The following is a 21997-nucleotide window of genomic DNA, read 5'->3' on the forward strand; positions in this document are numbered from 1 at the left end:
CCATGATGCATTTTTGCAACCATGAGAACAAAAGGAGATATCATTTCTCATAGTACTTCCTGTGAACTGGATTAAGTTCATTCATCAGAGGGCCAAAGATTCCCCATCCTTTGAGTCATATTTTCAATCTTCACAATCCTCTGCAAGGAGGATTTGATTTAAAATAATGAATCTACAGCCCTGCAGGATTCAGCCTTGTGCAGAGTACTGTATTAAGGCAGCAAAGTATACTTGCTAATTAAAACATTTTACACAGGTTTTCAACAACGTGGGTTGAAATAAATTTTAATTAGTAAAAACAACCCATTCCTGGGGCATTCTGGTTAGCCAAGATTTCACTATGATTTTTTTTTAAAGCTTACCTGTTCATTATTAGCAAGTATTAATGGTTTTTCTATCCTTTTTGCTGTGTTGCAGATGAAGGCGATCATGGCTCTGGTTGCTGTTATCCTTTTGCTGGTGATTATCAGTAAGTATTGATAGCTCTTGGGGGAGAATATTGAAGAATATCCATTGGAGTTGACTTTAATTTGCTTTTTATTTTTATCCAGTTGATGTAGTATAACTGCTATATATGTAGTATAACATGCTATAAGAGCACGTCATTTATCTAGTTAGAAACATGACTTCTGGCCTTGTGCTCTAGACCAAAGCATCAACTCCACGCTGCTGCTTAGCTTCGATGAAAATAATGTTCTTTGATTCAAGAATGGACTGAATATTGTTGTTGTTGATACACGTATTTGATGGCTTTATTTATTTATTTATTTAGACTTTGTCTTTTTGAAGATTGACCAAGAAAGTTAAATATATCTCCATTTATAAAATAAGGTTAAAAACAACAACCCAAAAACCTTTGCCATAACTTCTAATTCACTTTCCAAAGGTAGACAGCCAGATGTAGCATTTACATGTCAAATTTCATTCACTCTGACTTGCCCCTCGTAGCTAATCAATTTCCAAATCATGTCATTTCTACTTCAACACCATCTTTGAATACCTCTCTGCACTTACACAGCAACTTCCCCAGTTCAGGCTTCTTGCCTGGACAATTGAAGCAGCCCTCTGATTGGTCTCCCTGCCTCAAGCATTCCCCTACACGATTCCATCCTCACAGCTGCCAAAGGGATTTTCCTAAAGCATAGCTGTGACCATGTTACCCCTCTACTCGTTAAATTCAAGTGACAACCTCTTACTTCTAAGATCAACAATAAACTCCTCTATTTGCCATTTAAAGTGCTTTTTAATTGGGCCCTAATGTATCTTTCCAGCCCCTGCATGAACCTTATGGCATAGCCAAACTGGCTTCCGATCTCTGGGCCTTTGCACTAGCTAATCCCCTTGCCTGGGATGCCTTCCTACTCATCTCCTATTCTTAGAATCCCTAGTTTCCTTCAAAACTAAGCTCAAGTGCTGTTTTCTGTATGAAACTTTGCTTTTTCCCCTAGCTGCTACTGTTTCTCCCTACTTCACCCCCAGTGCCTTTTGTTGTATATGTTTTTTGTGGATGTCTGTATATATCTACATTTTGTAGATATCTACAGTTTTATATGTTGTCTCCCCCAGTTGAATGTAAGCGCTGTGAGAGCAGGAACTTCTGTACTTTTATTTTTGTATTGCACTTGCTGGGCACATAGTAAGCACTTAATAAATGCTCCTTAACTGACTGATATACTGTTGGTTTTTCTTTTCTTTCTCATAGTTCCTGTTGTCCTGAAATATCGGACTTGATTCGGTGACCAGAGATCTCCAATAAAACGGTTCTGGGACAATTAAAAAAAAGAAGATTGCTGCATAATTGAATGAAATGTGTATATAACTTTCAAGTGTTTTTTCTCAAGAAGTAAAAAGGCAAGTGTCCAGTTCAAATTGGAGCATTGACAAGTTCCTGATTAGACTCCTCCCCTTCACCAAAATATGCTGTCATTGATTTATTTTAAAACAGAAACATCTACTTTGCCATGTTATAGGAACTAGATACTTGCCAATACATTATTTGTATATAGAGTTAAACATTGATGATGATATTTATAATTTAACACAATTTCCTACTGCAAACTAGAGAGGTGGGGATTTATTGCATCAAGTTCAGGGATAGGGTGGGAGATAAGAGGTAAAACATGTAAAAAGGGATGGCAACCATTCAGTTAATGATTACAGAATGTATAATTTTTCTCATGTAAAAAATAGGTTTTGGAAATGGTTTCCATAGATTTATGGAGAAACTAATGTTTTCAATACTGCTACTTTCAACTGTGACTAAAGACATTCCAGTAAACCTATTTTGCTCGTATGTAGAATTTGTAACAACTTTTTTTTTTTTACTTTGGGGCTATAGTAGTGTATTCTGATCAATCTTAAAGCACAGTCTGTCACAATTAAGGCAGGAAATGAGATTGAAGGAAAGGAGTGCCTCAGTGGAGTGTTTGGGAATAATGGCTTCTACTTATGGGCACATTGCAATCAAAAACAGTCAATTTTCATTCTCTCCGGTAATAATTGGAGAGAAATTAAGAGATGATGAGTAAAAAAAATCCATGAATACTCAATTTGTTCTGGTATTTTAATACCCTCAACAAACCCTCTTTCCAGAGCTGCTAACAAGTAACAAAAATCAGTTGCTTTGACTTTGACCACCATTCCCTGCTCACCATCTCTTCTCTGGTAGAAGTGCTCATTTGCCATGAGATGGCCAAAAAAGCAAAGAGCAGGACCTAGGAGAAGCCCCCAGGAGCCTGAGTAATCCACAGATGGGATCATCTGTACCTGAAAAATCAGATGCTGGCTAATGTTGAAAGTTTAACGTTTTTCTTGACCTATTTTCACTTAATAAATAAAGACAGGTTATGAGATTCTTTTTTAAAAGCCTAATCTAAGTTGTGCCAACATAGCTGTATTCTTCATGCAAGCTGAAAAGAAAATAACAAAATCCATTTAAAAGCATGGCAAAGTTCCACAATGAAAACTGAATGATTTTATAGCAGCTTTGTCCATGCATCTTTATGTCTAGAAGGCATATCTTCACAAATTTCAAATATAAAGTAAGTTATGAGATGAAAGTGGTAATATTTAATAAAGAAAATGAGCTTATAAATTACTTGTTTAGGGAATTCTTTACTACAAAATATATGAAATACAGAATTCGTTTTACTTGACTCTATAGGGTCAGTACTGAGAAGAGCTTTTCTGTTTAGAATGGAGAGGGAGCAGACTAAGTGACATTCAAGACACTTGCAAGTGATGAAAATTCTAAATATGATTGCTATATTTTATAATTTGCTAATAGCATTTTAAAGAACTATTTCTGATTCCAGAGATAAATGTCTATGTACTATGGAACGTTCCCTGGCGTCCTTATCTGTTTAAGATATCAACTGGTAGAAACTTGGATTGGGATTCTGCTGACAAAAGAAAATAATTTTACCTTTAGATTTAAAAGCAAGAAATTAAATATTTTTACTAAAGTAGCTAATGGCTCCGTACAAGACAACAGCAATACCAATTTAGGCCAATTTTGACTCATTGTAAGGAATAACTTCTTGACAGAGGCATCCAAAAGAGGAATGGGATCTTGGGAGGTGGCAAATTCCTTTCATTAGAAATCTTAAGCCAAGGCTCAGTAGTTAACTTGGAAACGTAAAGGAGATTTCTGTTTCAGGTAAGTGACTTCAGAGGTCCCTTCCAACACTATGATAATAACTAAGTGGGCAAAATAATGATGGGGGTTCATCGTTCAGTGGATTTGCAAATCCTGACTGTGTAGAAAAAAACTAACAGATGATACCTCTTAGAACCAAAATGTCATGGCTGTTTTCAGTAAATTGTGTGGAAATTTGGTCTGTCCATTACATACATTAGTAAAGGCAAAGAGTACTTCAAGTTACATCCAGGATCTGCAATTTTTACTGTTAACTTCAGTGGAGAGAATGTTACTACTTTTAAAAAAATTGCTATTGAAAAAAAATAAAAGAAATATTTATGAGTTTAAAAATGTAGTTATATTTTGCACTTTCAAATATTGCAGGGTTGGTGCCAGGGATTTCAATATCTTTAAATCTCACTAAACTTTATAATGGTGTTAATTTACATCTTATCATTCATACTTCCCTGCTCTTGATTGCCCATTATGTTTTTTAAATGGCACATTTTGTGATGTTTATGGTTATAATTTTCTAGTCGTATCCCATCTTAGAGTAAAGAAAAGGAGGAAGAACAGCGTGGTTCTGATGAGTTGCTTCCCCACTCCTTCTGTCGGCCACTCCTTTTTCTCATTCAGCAGCTCAGCCGGTCCTGCACATGATAGTGGACATTCAGTACTACCATCAGGGATATTCAGGAACAGTGGGGATCAGTAGGAAAAAAATTAAGAGTTCTACAAATGCGAGGTTACGAATGGTCCCTGCAGTCAGGGATTCCTCTGAATGACCACGTGGTCTGCAGCATGACCTCCGCTCTACTTGTAGAAAACACAACCTGCTGGAACATTATGCTTATAACAGACTGATTAGCATGTTCTTCATTGTAACAGTAATGCTCAGGCCGATTTAACCTTTTTCTCAACTAAACACATCTAACTGAATAGTGTTCTTTTGTAAATGAATTTTTTTTAAAGTATCAGGATGTTAAATCTGATAGAGGAAAAGGTAATGTAGACATTTAATGTGCATTTTGGTGGCACCAGACATTACTGATTATTACCCTGAATGTGGAAGGTACATTAACTTGAAAAGACATTGTATACAACTTTTAGCATTTCTTTTCTTAAATATCTGACAACTTTTTGTAAGTCTTTGGAAATCTTCTCTGATTTCTTTCTATTTTTAGTTGTCTTCATTTTCTTACTCTGGGTATGCCTTACAGTTCAAATTAAGCCTGATGATACCTCAGCTTATCTTTTCCCAGTAATAGCTTACATTTACATAGCAATTTATGGTTTCCTGTGTGCTTTCTTTAGAGCACTGAAAAATGTGATAGATGGTGCAAGTGTTATCCCCATTTTAAAGATGAGAAAACAGTCACAAAGGCATTTGGGTAACTTCGTCTCATACCTAGAAATACTCCCTTTTGATTCCCTTCTCCACCAAAGTCTTTCCCTTGATACAGAATGAGTTACCTAACTCCTCACTCTACTTCTCTTTCAAAGCTCTTGAGGGTTTTCTTTGCTTATGTAGCCCGATATTTCATCTGCCTCTTACTTGTCTGTGTTCCTGTGCTTTGCTCACTCCATCTTTGCCCTTGTCAGCAAAGAGATTTTGTGAAAATATTTCTCATCCACCATTTTAATTTAGTCACTTCTCAGAACTCTAAAGGGTCTCCTTTTTGCCATCTGTCCATATTACATTTCTTCTTCTTTAGTACCTAGATTAAACTTCCATTTCGTATCTATTCTATGATTCATGCTCCTTATTTAAATTCCACCACAAAAATCGCATCTCCATAAATCTGCCCAGATCCAACCCTAAGCAGCTCTGGGTTTCTCAAAGATAAATGTTTGGCTGCCTTTTATATTTAGCACACTTCACCCTTAGTTGGGGGGAAGGGTATGCAAAAACTATGCTTTTCTGTGTGGCACCTAGTACATTGAAGCTGCTCGTTGTAAATCTGTTGCAAATATATATTTAAACTGTGTTCAAGAGCTTTTTCACATGCTGACTTGTTGCAATCAACGAGATACTCCAAATCTATAGGAGAATGTTTTTGTTTGAATTAATACATTTCAGACATAGCTAATGCCCTTAATTATGATTATAATCGAGTTGAGTTGGTGGTGTGTGTCAGGGAATAGTCAACTATCTGGGAGGGTTGAGGCGATGCACAGATGATCCAAAAATCCTTCCTCCATTTGCTTTTGAATTTGAATAGTGAATATGTTTCTTTATGAATTCTTTATGAATACATTATATTTGCAACAAAACAAAATGGCATTGAAGACCTAACTCAAAGGGAAAAAGCCTAGGTTCTCTCTTCTATAGGCTGCCCAATGCTACCATGCTTCAGATAAACAGCATCATGAATTAGAATGAAGTTAAGCTGTACTTGAGTAGATTTACCCTTTGCCTAAGGTGGCTGTTGTTCTCATTTAGACTTTGCCTTGAATTATAGATTTTTTTAAAATGGTATTTTATTTTTTCCAATTACTTGTAAAGCCAATTTTTAACATTTACTTTTTAAAAATTTTGAGTTCCAAATTTTCTCCTCTCTCCCCTTTCTAAAAAGGTAAGAATTTTAAATAGAATATATATGTGCAATCATTCAAAACATATTTCCATATTAGTCATGTTGTGAAAGAAGAAATTGACCAAAAGGAAAAAAAACATGAAAAAGATAAACTGATAATGGTATGTTTTGATCTGCATTCAGACTCCATAGCAATTTCCATCACGAGTCCTTTGGAATTGTCTTGGATCGTTGTGTTGCTGAGAAGAGCCAAATTATTCATAGTTGATCATTGCACAAGATTGCTGTTTACTATATACAATGTTCTGGTTCTGCTCACTTCATTTTGCATCAGTTCATGCAAATCTTTCCAGGTTTTTGTGAAATCTTCCTGCTTGTCATTTCTTATAGCACAGTAACATTTCATTACAATCATGTACCACAACTTGTTCAGCCATTCCCTAATTGATGGGCATCCCCTTAATTTCTAATTCTTTGCCACTACAAAAAGAGCTGCTGTAAATTTTCCACATGTAAGTCCTTTTCCTTTTCCCTTTTTTAAGATCTCTTTGGGATACAGACCTAGTAGTGAGATTGCTGGATTAAAAGGTGTGCACAGTTTGAGAATTATAGATTGCTAGAAATTGAGGGAGACTTAAAGATTACCTATATTATTGGCTTCCTTATTTTACAGATGAAGCAAAAGAGGCCTAGATAGGTTAAATCACTTGTTTAAGGTCACTCAGCTAGTATGAAGAAGCTCTAGGATTCAAAGCTAATTTTGGCTAATCCAGTGTTCATCCTACATGAAACTTGGTAGTATATGCAGTAAAGGAGGAAGTTTTAGATCTCTCCTATTCCTCAACCATAGAGACTTAAAATCAAAGTATGGCACTCAGTACCAGGGGAGAAACACCAGGGTTTGCCTAGGAAGTCACCAAAGCTACTGAAAAATAAGTAGGAGTTGACCTTTTCCTCTCTATTTACTTCTTTGGTTATTTTGCCTTTAAGGAAGGACTGTGTTTTATAAAACTTGGGTTAAGAATAAGAGAGAATTCCATTTTAAGGCATTCATTATATTCTTTACAAATCAAAGGTTAACAACTGAGTATTTTGAGGCTACAAGATAATATTTTACAGACATTTACTGAGCAGTGCCTTTGATCAAGAATGGGAGAAATCAGATGTTAGCAATAAGAAATTTCAAGTACTTTGTTTATGTCCAGATAAAAATGTAAATCTTTTAAATATAGCACATTAAATTTAGCCCTTTTGTAAAGTGCCTTTGGTCTGTTTTAAATTGTAGTTGAGGAAAAGAAAATGCCAAGAAGTCTGTTCCTAGTTCCCAAATTTGCAGTATTTAGAACAGTGTTTTGACACATGGTCCTCAGCTGCAGTAAGAATCATTTCAAGTCATTTCAAGTTCTTCATAGTAAACAGTGAAATAACTTCACAGAAAAACAAGCATTTTAATTTAATTTTGTTACATGACCTTTTTGACATTTGAAAGCCTGCACTTTATTGCTACAGAGACAGGGTAAAGTTTAAACATTAAATTCAACAAACATTGAGCACCTACTATGTATGACATGATGATGATGATGCAAGCACTTGCCTTCACAGAAGTGTAAGACATAGTAGGGAGGCTATACCATACATAGATAATCATACTAACTGCATGCAGAAGAGAAGTGTAAAATGTTACCTTTGTTAGCCATCTTGCCTAGCCATTTAAATCCCGTTTCAAATGTAACCACTTCACTGGAACTTTCCCTAGATTGGAAACCATCTTTCTCCCCTTTACTCTCACTTTATGGGCTCTTGCATTATAATTGTTTGTGTACTGTCCCTAAATTGTAAACCCTGCCCCAGGAGAAGAGAGACTATCTTCTAGTTAACCCCTGTAATGTCTCCTAGCACAGTGTTATGCACATAGTAGCATTTAGTAAGCATTTTTCTCTAAATCCAGTTCAGGTTCCACCTTAATGAAATTTGCCCTGATCCTTTAACTGCTAGTGGTTCCTAAGGTAGGAACCTTAGGCTTTTCTGAAGCACTTCAGAGCTCTCCTCTTTCCCTATTACATTCTCCACTGTGTTCTACTCACATGTATATTTCCTACTCCCAAGAAGACTGTAATTCCTGAAGAGACAGGAACATGATTTTTAAAAAATCTTTATATTTTCAGAACGTAGTACAATACATTGCACATACTAGGTACTTAATGTTCATTGAATTGGATATAATTGAAATTTAAAGTCCAAGGAGAAATCATGGATGAATATTTTTGCTATGCAAAAAAAAAAGTGGTAGCCATAACTTTACACTATTTATATATACAGAGATAAAATGCTGTTTGTGTAATGATACAAAATTATTTGCTCTTTGAGCCAGATGTCAAGGTCTCGAGTTCAGATTCCTAGTCTTAACTGCATTAGCAGAGTTAAACAAGGGCTAGCAAATAGCTGGCTCCTTGGGGTATCTGACCATCCGTCCTTTGCTTACCTTTATATTACAAGGGTCAGGGTAGAGGCAAATTAAGTGTTCACCCACTGTGTAAGTGTCCCTCCATCTCCCAAACTCAGTTTCAGGGGTGACTGAAGTAGCCCCAAATACTTTAGGTTTGGACTATAGTTTTCTTCTAACACAACTGATTATCCACATGAATACATGTTGACATCCATCTGGGTCTGAGACACCAGAGGAAATACAGTGATTATGGCTTTGCCACATGGGATGCAGAATTTTAGGTCATTTAGAGGGACAGAAGAATCAGTGTGGGTCCTTTAGCCCCGTTTACCTAAACCCATACCCTGAGATTTGGACCTGAGACAACCTAAAGTCAACTACTCTGGCTGTGCAGATATATTGGCACTTTTTTATAAAAACAAATTCCTGGCTTAGTGCGAGCAGTGGTTTGCTGATAATCTCTCTCACTTGTGTTTAAAGTATTTCTAAGTTTTGCCATATATTTATGAACTTGGTTTTATGGACTTTTGATACAACAAAACATAAAACTTAATTCTAAACATATGCTGCCATACCTAGGTTTTCACAGATAACAGCACAAAGAAAGCTTTTACCTAAGAAACTAATTGTTACTATTGGCATAGGCTAGTAGGGCAATAAACAAAAATGGTATTGGTTTCATTTGACATTTACTTACATACTTCAGGGGTCTCCACCCAGTAGATGGGAAACTACCAGTAGCTTTCCAGCCTCATCACCCCTTCCCTTGGTCTAATGAGGAGAAACTTGTCAGTACCTTCCCTCATGCTTAGGGACCTTATCACTCCCTGCAGTCCACCTACTCCACCACTCTGATCTCCAGGTGTTAGGGAATTAAAAAGTAGCTTCTTGGCAGCATGAAGACCCCTTGGTGTACCCAGCAGTGAAATTAGATATGTTTTGCTCATTTCTATCCTGGGTATTTAAGTAAGGACTGCTATGGCAACTGACTTAAAATCTTTTCCTGTCCTTACAGTTGTACATCGTGATATTGTAGTAGGCAGTCATATTTACTTTCCCTACAACTGTAGCTTCGCACAATATCACAGTTCATGTTCAGAGAATCATACCTTGTAAGCCTTGGGAAAGATACCTTGTCATTTCTTTGTATCTACCATCTGTGTCCTACGATAAATACTGAAGTTTGCGTACTACTGATGTTGGAAGACCAAATGTGTTATGTCACTAAGAGCACAATGACTTTGTTTCTTCATTTTGGTGTTTGACAGTAATCAGGATATTAAAAAAAAGTGTAGAAAAATCCTAGAAAAATCACATTGTCTTTTGTCAACAATAAAATGACTAAGGAAAAATTCTAAGGAAACTGTTAACTTGCTCTTTTCTTTGATGTTTAGACATCTGCTGGTTTCTGACGAGGTGTTTTATACTAAATAGCTAATGAAAAAGCTTGGCAAAGAGGGTGAGAGAATCTTCACCCACAGGTGGTTTATTAGTAATCACAGTCAATGAACAGGTGAAGGGGAAGAAGGCATTAAGGTAGTATTGATAGAACTTATATACCAGAATCACTGGGCCAACATTGATTTTCCTTCAGTCGACCATCTGAGAGTCTTTAAATGTTATAGCAAACAGTGGGCCCAAGCTAGTAAAAGAGCTTAACTAGAACTGTGTCTCTGTAGAATACTTATAGTCAGTTTTAATGACTTTTGCTTGAGAAAGCTGTCAATAAAACTTAGGAGCTGCCTCTTGGATTTTGTTGAATGATCCCAGAGGGCAATGAAGGGGCAAAGTATTCACTGTTATTCAGTGTTATGAACAAAATGAAAACTCAATATATATGTGAAAAAATGATTCCAGTGGGGAACATTTTTCAGTGAGAAAACACCGCATATACACATACGTCTTCCTGTTTTCCTTGCATTGACAATTTCTTGGGTAAGTATAAATCATAGATATTGTGGCCCAGCATAAGGTATAGGCTTGGAAGACATAATTTCATTTGGAAAGACAGGTAAAGTCGATGAAATTAAGAAAACCAGAGGGAATCATGGGAACAGAATTTGTCTGAATTCTTTAGTAAACTCAAGCTTTGTATTGACCAAAGCCATTCATATGACCATAACAGTAAGTCATTCAAAGAAACCTCATCACCCTTAACCCATCAGTTACAAAGTTAGCATGTGAAGTACCCAACAGAGCAAAACATGGCTATCTTTGTATTATGTTGTTGTTACTGAGTTGTTTCAGTCATGCCTGACTCTCTGTGACCCCATTTGGGATTTTCTTGGCAGAGATACTGGAGCGGTTTGCCATTTCCTTCTCCAGCTCATTTGACAGATGAGGAAACTGAGGCAAACAGGGTTAAGTGACTTGCCCAAGGTGACACAGCTAGTAAGTGTCTGAGGCCAGATTTGAACAAAAACCAGAAAGCATAAAAACTTCATAACCGTCAATTGTTAACAATTGTTCTTTCCATTCCAATGAGCTCTGCCCCGTCAGGGAACCTGTGCAGTTCTCCATACCTGATTGTTGTGGCTGTGGCTAAAACTTTGTTCTCAAAGAGGACATGACATCAGGGAGATGATGACATAACTTGCAATTGACTTTGATTTGAGTGAGGGAGGGCTGTGCAAAGTCACCAGCCTCACTTTCTCCTCCAGAGCCATCTGTGTCCAGTGGCCAGATATCAACAGGATGACTGGAGATGGCTCAGGATGTGATGGGAGACCTTGGCACTTTTAAGATAAGGTCTTTCCAGGTTCTCACTTTGGGTTGGTACTCCCTCTGCAATCCCCATCATTTTAGTGAGTGCCACACTGATGAAATTGCACAGTTATATTTCCCAAGAAAGATTAATCATACTCACAAAAAAAATATCCCTTTAAAAGGTTAAGGGTGATTGTGAGGCAAAGGGCATTCATTTAGGGACAAGAGAATCAGAAACTTGTCATGTCCTCTCTACAGACAAACCTAAGAGGTAGGGAACCTGGAGAACAGACTTAGCGGGGCACTGTGAGCTTTCTTTAAGTATTCGAGGGGCTATTATCTGGGAGATTAAATTTTTTCTGATTAACCCCAGAGGAAAGTATTAGAAGTAATTGATGGGAGTTTCAGGGAAGCACATTTTTACTCCATACAGGAAAAACTCCATAGCCAAAAGTGTCATCTAGAAGTGCAATGGGCTGCCTTGGATAATAGTGAGCTCTCCCCAGGAGAGACATTCAAGCCAATGCAGGATAAACACTCATTAGGTATGTAGTAGAGGGGTTCCTTGTTTAGATGCAGGTTAGATTGAATAGCTGTGAACCTAGATGCCTTCCAGTGCTGATATTCCAGCAAACCCAAGATAAGGAGAGACTGGTGGCAGTGAAAAACAGGAAGAAGTTAAGTCAATCTAGCCCTGTAACTTTCTAGTGGAAGAAAATAGGGCTACTGGACTGCAGCTGACTTAAAAAAAAAAGTATATCCTAGCGTTATTTTTTCCCTTGTTTCTAATGCTCACAATCACCACCTACTTTGGACTTTCCTCTCTTGTACTTAATTTATTTGGTGGAAATCTTCCATCAGCCTTTACTTTTCATTCAAGTTGTGTCCCTGCTCCTCTCCCCTACTTCACAATGTACTTTTCCTCCCCTCAGTCTTCTTATTTTTCCCCAAAACTCATTATTGCCTACTTGTTCCCATCTCCATTAACATAGTGTCATCTCTACCTTTTTGGTATTCTTATTTGAGAAATGAACATTTTAAGTCAACAGCCAACTCTTGGTTTCGCCAACTCATATTAAAAGTGCCCTAGTTTGTTCACATTGGATCCCTAGTATTTTTCATCTCATTGTTTATCCTGAAAAGTTCATTTTTCTTCTTTTCAAAGACTACTCCCTCTTTCACTCCACCCTTGTTTTCACATAGGATCTTCATTTGAGGACATCATGCACTCTCAAACCATAAAGTCTTGTTTATCCAAGGACCTTGGCCAATTTACCCACTCATTTTAGAAAAAAAAATCAGCCAGCTTCCCCAGAGGTATTCATATCAAATCTACCTATGACAACTTTCAAGTTTACAAAGTTCCTTCCTTCTTCCTTTAACATGCAAGTTGTCAAACAACATCAGGAACTTTCAAAATTAGCCATAGCTGCTTCATGTAATATCCTATGTCTGCTTGGTTATACCGCCAACTTTTGTTCATGGGATCCAGCTCTTTCCTAAGATGTTACGCATATATAGCTGCTATCACTGAACATTTTGAAATTGCCAAATGAGGTGATGGCTCCCTGGGTCTTGTTCTGGAGGCCTGGTGTGGATGACAGAAGGCAAATCAAAAATAGAACATTGATGAATTGAATTATAGCATTGAGAAATAAAAGCATAATTGCTTACTAAAAAAACTTTCCTGCTACCCACAGTAATTACTCTCTGTGCTTATAAAGGATAAACAAAGAGAGCAATGTACAGTGAGAAAAATGTTGGACCAGGAGTCAGAAAACTTGAGTTATTATCCTCCCTCAAGTCAAGTCTCTCTTACTGTGATCACTCTAACAAGCATTTATTGAGCACCTACTATGTGCTGGGCACTATGATAAGCACCAAGGATACAAAGAAAGGCAGAAATATTCCCTGCTCTCAAGGAGCTCACAATCTAATGAAGGAGATAACTTGCAAACAACTATGTGTAAACAAGATATATATGTATGATAAATTAGAGATAACCTGAGAGGAAAGGCATTAACATTAAAGGGGTTTGGGAAAGGCTTTTTGCAGAAAGTGGGATTTTGGCTGAGACTTGAAGGAAACCAGGGAGGCCAGGAGGCAGAGATGAGGAGGGAGTGCATTCTAGGCATGAGGGGCAGCCAGTGAAAATGTCTAGAGCCAAGAGATAGAGTCTTGTTCAGAGAACAGCAAGGCAAATGTCATTGTATTGTAGATTATATGCAGAGGAGTAAGGTATACGGAAACTGGAAAAGTATAGGAGGAGTTGAAGTTATAAAAGAGTTTAAAAGCCAAACAAGGGGTTTTATTTGATCCAGGAGATAATCTAGGAGGTCACAAGTTATTGATTACTGCTTTTAAAGAAGATCTGGATTGGGGAGATGAGGTGGGTGGCAGGGGGAGATCAACCATTCAACAAGACTTAGAAACTAATTGGATGTGGGGCATGAAAGAATGAGGAATAGAAGATGACACCTTGGTGGGGAGCCTGGGTGACTGGGAAGATGATGGTATTCTCAACAATAACTGGGAAGTTAGGAAGGAGAGAATGTTTTGAGGGAAAAGACATCAAGGAGAAGAGGGTGATCAACAACATCAAAGCCTGTAGAGAGGTCAAGAATTATGTAGGATTACGTAACTTTAGAAAAGTCACTTCTCATCTCAGTTTCCTCACCTATCAAATGAAAGGTTAGAACTAATTGATTTCTGACTTTCCTTCCATCTCTAACATTCTATGAGCCCCCAAAGTCAACACAGTGTACTTCTAGAATTCCAGGGCTAAAAAAAAGTACCTGTCCCTTGGAGTTCATCAGATTACAGATTTTATGCCTCATGCTTGACCACTGAGATCTAGTTCAACTTGCTCATTTCACAGATGAACTAACGTTAACTAGTTAGCCTAAGCTAACACTGCTAAGAAGTGGCAGAGGCAGGATCTGAACCCTAATCCTTTGACTTCTGATCCAGTACCTAAGATAGCTGGATGGCACAGTAGATAGAGCACTGGACGTAGAATCAGGAAAAACCTGAATTCAAACCCTTAGTAGCTGTGTGAGCTGGGCAAGTCCTTTAACCTTTGTCTACCTCAGTTTCTTCATCTAGGAAATGGGGATAATAAGAGCACATACCTTCCAGGATTGTTGTGAAGATCAAATGAGATATTTGTAAGGCTATAGAAATGCTATATAATATATATATATATATATATGAATAAAACTATATTATATATAGTATAAATATATTTATATATAGGGCAGCTACGTGGTACAGTAGATAGAGTACCTACCCTGAAGTCAGAAGGCCATGAATTCAAATTCAGCCTTAGGTACTTACTAGCTGTGTGACCCTAAGCAAGTCACTTGATCCTGTTTGCTCAGTTCCTCATCTGGAAAATGAGCTGAAGAAGGAAATGGCAAATCACTCCATTATCTTTGCCAAGAAAACCCAGATGGGGTCATGGAGAGTCAGACATGACTGGAACTACTTAACAACAATATTTATATACACACATATAATATATATTTAGCATTTAATATATATTATATACTTACATAATATAAAACTATTTAATGCTAGCTATTATTTTGCTTACTGCTGTACAATACTGCCTCTTTCTTGGTGTATGAGGATTTTATCTGTAGTAACAGAGAGGTTCATGGATTTTCTAACATTCATGTATAAATATCTGATGACAAAGGCATGTAATTTCCATAATTATGCTATTCATACTATCATGAATATAAACTTCTTTGAAAATACACAATGTGCTACCTATTTCCTTCAATGCCATCTCCCTGAAAGAAACAACGAAACAAACAAAATTGTTTTTTGTTTTCCTCTTCTAACTGAAAATGGTCAGCTTCTGGCTGAAAAGCAATGTCATAGTAGATTTTCTCCTGCCATGGCATTTGAGTTAATTTTCATAAATAGGATGAGTCCTATGGACACCAGACAAGATGGTTTCAGTATCCAAGTGAAACAGAAATATTGCCAGTGAGTTATTTAACTATAAGCTAAAGAGTATAAGATGATTCACAGTATATCAGGAATATTTAGCAAATTCACAAGTTATTTTTTTATTTGTCTGTTCATTCTTAAGACTATTTAGACAAAACCTTATGTCTTGATGACTACACATAAAAGTGTTGGCTAAGCTCCAGGTGAAAGAAAAAGATCTGTCAAATTTACAGTTGTGAATTGTAAAAATGTCTTCATTTACCAACAGACAACTAATAACTATAACCAGGGAAAAGCAATTCAAACAAGAGATAGCATGACATTGCAGTTAGAAAGCTGATTTTGGAGTCAGTAAGATCTAGGTTCTAGTGCAGCCTTTAACACATACTGCTGTGTGACCCTGAGTAAGTCACTTAAATTCTCAATATGCCCAGATGATTCTCTAAGATCTTAAGTTACAGGATTTGCCAAGAAGTAGTATGGCTTTAGCAAGGTCACATCAAACTATTTCCTTTTTCAACAATAGATCAGAGATTGTTAAAGCTCCCCTAGAATTTTATTTATTCATTTTGGGGTATACGGGGTATTTTAAGGGAAGACCAGCACCTCTGGTGTGAGGGCTTGCTGAGCCCTTTTTAGGGCTGCTCATAAACCTTGGGTGTAACAACTGGTCACTCAACCTCACCTGTAGCTCCAAGAAGCTGTAGCATTTGCAGTGGCCACACCCCAGTAAAACTGTCTCAGCAGATGGGCTAAATCAGGTTGAGAGTTACCGATTCACCTATGGGTGAGTTAGGGGAATGTCTACTCTGAGTATGTGAAGACTTCCCTACCAAGGAATAGGCTGATGAAAATATGTTCAGCCATGAAGGCTGCTGAAGTAGGTGCTGTGGAGTGCTTAGAGCTGGGTCAGACATCAAAGACACCGAGGTCATCCACTGTATCCTGAGCCATCGCCAGTCATCCTGACTCGTGTCTTGCCACTGGACTTCGATGAATCTGGAAAAGGGAGTGAGGCTGATAATTTGTGCAACTCTGCTTCACCTAAATCCAATTTACGTGCAAGTAAAGACATCATCCCCTGATGTCATTAGTCCTCTTCAAAAACAAAGTACAAACAACAATTTACTCATTTTAATTTTCATTAATATCTTTTAAAAATAGCTTTCATTTTCAAATATATCCTCAACCCTACCCAGATAGCTAGCCATCCCTTGTAGCAAATAATTTTTAAAAGAAAAAAAAGCATTTCATCCAAACACATTAATCATATCTGACAGAATATGCAAGATCACATACCCTTTGTCTCTTACTCCTGCAATGAAAAGACAGAGGTACATGTCTTTAACCCTTCTCCAGGGCCAACACTGGTCATACATTGGTCATTATGCAGCATTCAGTTTTGTTGTTTTGTTCTGCCCATTTATATTGTTGTGGTCAGTTGTGAATATTGGGGGTTTTTTTGGTTTCATCTATTTCACTGTGTCATTTCCTATGTCTACCCATGCTTCTTGGAATTCTTATTTTTTGCTTCTTATGGTCCAGTAATATTCCATTACATTCATGTGCCACAATCTGTTTATTCATTTTTGGTGATTAAAAGGTACCTATTTTGTTTCTAGTTATTTGCTACCACAAAAAGTGCTACTCAATATTTTTGGTATATATAGGCCTTTCTGTCTTAGGTTTCCTTAGGGCATATGACTAGCAGTGAGATCTCTGGGTCAAAGGTATGGACATTTTCATAACTTCTTTAGCATAATTTTCAATTTCTTTATTCAGTGCTCTACCAGAGGGCACTACCTGCCATCTTGCAGCCCACTCAACATTAACAGCATCCATCTTTTTTCATATTTGGTATTCTATTAAGCTAAAGAAAAGTGCTAGCATTGTTCTGATGTGCATTTCTGTTATTATTAGTTATTTGGAGCAATCTTTGATATGGTTGTTAATAGTTTGTAATTGTTCTTTTGAGAAATATTTGTTCATATCCTTTGATTCCATAGGGAATGGCTTTATACATCTGAATTAATTCCCTATGTAACTTGGTTGTTAGACCCAGATCAAAAATATTTGATGTAATCTTTGATGTATTTTTTCAATCACTAGCTTCTCTTCTTATCTAAAGTGCATTTTTTTTTGTTTGTACAAAAGCTTTTCATTTTCATGAAGTAAAAAATATTTATGTTATCTTTTTTGACTGTTCCATGTTTGGTTAAAATTTCTTCCTCTAGATATATCTGTGAAAGGTGCCTGATTTCACTGTCTTTTTTTTTTTTTATGTTGTCACCTTAAAATACATGTCTCATATCTGTTTTGAGTTTAGTTTGCTATATAGAATGAGCTGTTGGCCTAAAGCTAATTTCAGCCTAATTACTTTCTAGTTTTTACAAGCAGTTTTTGATGACTAGGAAGTCCTCCTCCCCGACCCCACCAAGTAATTTATTCTCTTGGGTTTACTGAATGTTAGCCTAGTGTGTTCAGTTATTTCTAATTCTTCCTTATTATGTCTGTTCATGGGCCTACTTTTCTACTTTTTAACTAGTACCAAATAATTTTGATACTGTTGCACATTGTAGAGTGTGTCAGATGTCTTAGTGCAGTTTTTAGCTATTAAAGCGTAAATATTAAGCCTTAATTAAACTGTAATATGAATTTTGGGACACCCCATATAATTTGAGGTCTGCAAATGTTATTCCCCCTTTATTCCTAAATCCTTATTTTCTTTGAGATTCTAGACTTTCCGCTCCTCTGCATGGATTTCGTAATTATTTTGTCTGACTCTATAAAATATTCCTGTGGTAGTTGGATTAGTATAACCTAAATCTGTAAATTAATTAAGGTAGCATCACCATATTTTTTACATAAGCATAGTGCTATCATGAGCAGTAAGCATACCTCCAATTATTTGTCATTCTTTATTTAAAGGGCATTTTATACTTCTAGTCATATTAAGTCTTGAGTCAGCCTTTGTAGATTTTCTTCTGGATATTTTGTGTATTTTGTAATTCTTTTAAATGGAATTTTCCTTTCTATTATTCCTCCTGGATTTTGTAATTGCTATATAGAAATGTAATTGATTTTTGTTGGTTTATTTTTGTATCCTGCTACTTGACTAGACTTTCTGTCTAAATTAATTTTTTTGTTGATTTCCCAAGGGTTTTCTAAGTAAACCATCATTTTACAAGCAAATAGGACAAATTGTGTCTCCTTTATGCCAACACTTAGACCTTTAATTTCTTTCTCTTTTCTTATTGTGATTCAAGCACTTAACAAAGTGTTTTATGCTATTCTTCTAATAAGATGAAGAGATGCAGGATTGAACACCAGCCTCCAAGAATTTAACGGAATCTCCAGTGGAATACTCCAGGGATCTGTGTTTGATCCATTGCTTAATTTTTCATCAGTGACTTAAATGAAGGCACAGAGAACATGTTTAACAAATTAGTAGATAACACAAAGCTGGAATAACAAACACAAGGTATGACAGATTCAGGATTCAAAAAATTCTTCATAGGCTAGAGCATTAGGTTGAATCCAATAAGATAATATAAGTAAATAAAATGTTTTATATATCCACTCAAGAATTCCATTTCACAAGTACAAGATGAGCACCAGGCCCCCATCTCCAACTTCTGGGCATGCCTACTCTGATGTCCAATAGGTTTATTTAAGCTCAGCATGCCCATAGCAGAACTCATTATCTTTCCTGCAAAACCCTCCCGTCCTCCTTTGAGCCTTCTTCAGTCATCCTGGTGAATATCTGGCCGCTGGACCCAGATGGCTCTAGAGGAGAAGGTGAGGCTGGTGACCTTGCACAGCCCTTCCTCACTCAAATCATTCAATTGCAAGTTATCTCATCATCTCCCTGACATCATGGTTCTCTTCGAGAACAAAGGGCAAACACAGCAACAGCTTCCTAACTTTCCTATTTCTATTGTGGACCAGCACCCTTTCCTGTAACCCATGTTTGCATACTTGGGCACTATCCTTCTTGACTATTTCCTCTCCTTTAACTCCTCATATCTAATTAGTCACCAAATCTTGTTGATTATACTGCCTCGGCACCTTTCACTTCTGTCCCCTTCCGTCCCCTTCCTTCCACTCGTATGGCCACCGCCCTAGTTTAGGGCCTAATCATTCTTGCCAAGGTGACTTTAGTAGCCTCTGAATTGATTTCCTCATCTCCTGTCTGTCGTCTTTCTGACGTGTCCTGTACACAGCTCTGACTATGTCACTCTCCTGCTGAAAAAGGTCCAGTAGCTTCCTCTCACCTATATGATAAAATATCTCTCTTAAGAACTTTGGAATTGATTGTGTGACATGGGAGATGCTGTTAAAGGACCACTCAGCATGGCGTGCCCTCATCAAAGAAGGCGCAGTGCTCTGTAAGTAAAGCAGAATTGCAGTAGCTCAAAAGAAAGACGAGATGCACAAATTTAGAGAATCCACCCCAAAGTGCACATGGGCTATTTGTGCCCGACCTGCGGTAGAGCATTAACATCTTGGTCTGATCAGTCACAGTCAGACACACTGTAACTTGACTCTAACATAGTGCTATCATTTTGGTCTTCTTTGAGAATGAAGGACACAACCAAACCAAACAATAAGATAGAAACACGTCTGCTTGTTGTTTAAAGACCTTCACAATTTGGCTCCAGCCTTTCTTCCCAGGTCCCACATCATTCTCCCCCATGGACTCTCTGTACCATCCAAATGAACTACTTAAAGTTTCCTGCACACAAGTTTCTATATGCTGTCTCTATGCTTTTTCTCCCCATGTTTGGAATTCTCTTTCTCTCCTCATCTCTGCCTAGCTGCCTTCAAAGCTCAGCTCATGCCACCTCCCACAAGAGAGCTTTCTGATTTCCCTAGTGTTAGTGACTCCTCCCTTTACTCTTTTATTCCTTTTGTAGGTATCTTTTCTTTACTTATGCATGTCCATGTTGTATCTGCCCCCCATCCCAACTCAGTAGATGAAGGCTTCTTGAGGAAAAGGACTCTCTTCTTTTTATCTTTGTACTATCAGCTCCTATCATGCTGCCCATCACATAGTAGGCTTTTTAAATGGAATTGAATTGAATGAGGGAGGCATAGACAGCAGTCTATAAAAAGAAAAAATCTGGGAGTTTTCATTTGTGGCAAAAATATGTGTCTTTAAAATGACACGGCAGCCAAAAAAGGTGATGTCATCTTTGGTCACATTAAAAAGGGATAGAATAGGAATTTCATGGTTATAGAGAACTCCCTTGTAAGGAAATTTCTTCAATTATATAAGTCATCATTTTCTCTTCATCTCTTAGCCTTAGTGGGTTAGGCAGAGAATGCAGAGGTTAAGTGATTTGCCCAGGGTCACACAGCCAGTATGTTTCAGAGGTAGGACTGAAACCTAGAACTCTAGCCATTCTGCTATACTGTCTCTTGGAAAACGGGTATAGCTTTCTGTTCCCTAACCTCAGATCACATTTGGAGTACTGTGTTCAGTTCTGGGCACCACAGTTTAGAAGTGACATTAATAAGCTGGAGATGTCTAGAGAAAGGCAACCAGAATGCTAAGTGGTTCAGGTTCATGTCGTATGATGCTCAGTTGTAGGAGGTTTAATTTAGAGACAAGAATACTCCAGGGGAATGTGATAGCTGTGTCCAAATATTTTAAGGGCTGTCACATGGAGAGGGATTAGGTTTTCTTTTTCTCTCAGACTGTAGAGGAGGCACATTTATGGCAAAGGCTGCTTTAGGAGGTGGCGGGTTCGTTTTCACGAGACACCTTTAAGAATAGATCACCATTTATCAGCTACGGTGCAATACAGATGATTTTTCAGGTATAGGTTGGACCAGATGGTCACTGAGGTCCCTTCCAACCTTGAAATTCTGTAATTCAGTGACTCCAGCTCTCTGCATTTGTACCTCAAGAGAGGCCTATGCACAGACATGGCATATTTATCAGGAATCACAGGCAGGGGTCAGCACCAGACTGAGATGCAGAAAAAGAGAAGGAGCCTCAGTAGAGAAAAGCATGGGATTCAGAGCCTTCATAGGCAAAAGAAGAGTCAGGTGTCTAACCTTGTTAAGACACACAGGCCCCAAGCAGAATAAAAGATTGGCACGATAGGGAAGCATGTGTAAAAAGAAGCAGTGCAGGTTTAGTATTCCACTGATAGTGTGAATCAAGTGGTCTGTGTAAGTCTCAGGGCAAGGTGGGACTCACTAAAAGGAAAAATTTCAAGATCTTGAAACTCTCTGGAGAAGGGAGGTAAGTTTTCTTTCCTACAGTTTGGGAGTCCAAGATGTCTTGCAATATCTTATGGAATAAACAAAACTTGTTCTATATTCAATGTCTTATCAGCCTTAGTACTTGAATAGAAGCTGCAAATCCTTCTAGGGAGGGATGAAAGCCAGGGAAATATTCTCATTGGGACTTAGTGGGACGTAGATCAAGATCAAAAGAAAGCAATGGAAGAGCAGATTTTACCCAAAAGGAATTAGTTAAAGGGTGATAAATAAGAGCTAACGTTTAGATAATAGCTAACATTTACACAGCTCTTACCATGTGCCAGGCACTGTGCTAAGTTCTTTAAAATTATAATCTAATTTGAGTGTTCCAATATTCCTGTAAGGTAGACGCTTTTATTATCCCCATTTAACAGATGGGGAAACTGAGGCAAACAAATTAAGTGACTTGCCCAGGCTCACACAACTAGTAAATGT

The 21997-nt window shown here is 37.5% G+C and overlaps 1 protein-coding gene across 2 annotated transcripts in view; it reads left to right on the top strand.

Annotated features, from left to right (window-relative positions):
* The window catches only part of VAMP4 (vesicle associated membrane protein 4), a 35336-nt gene extending 33043 nt beyond the window's left edge, over positions 1-2293 (top strand). For both annotated transcript variants that reach the window (XM_020970481.2, XM_020970479.2), the window contains exons 7-8: positions 418-469; positions 1703-2293. In XM_020970481.2, coding sequence (XP_020826140.1) covers positions 418-469; positions 1703-1731 — 81 coding nt within the window. In that variant the 3' untranslated portion in view covers positions 1732-2293. The remainder of the gene's footprint in view (positions 1-417; positions 470-1702) is intronic.
* The last annotated feature ends 19704 nt before the right edge of the window (positions 2294-21997 follow it).

This window comes from Phascolarctos cinereus, unplaced genomic scaffold (assembly GCF_003287225.1).
Source record: "Phascolarctos cinereus isolate Bilbo 61053 unplaced genomic scaffold, phaCin_HiC Scaffold_5;HRSCAF=322, whole genome shotgun sequence".
In the NCBI taxonomy this organism is placed as follows: domain Eukaryota; kingdom Metazoa; phylum Chordata; class Mammalia; order Diprotodontia; family Phascolarctidae; genus Phascolarctos; species Phascolarctos cinereus.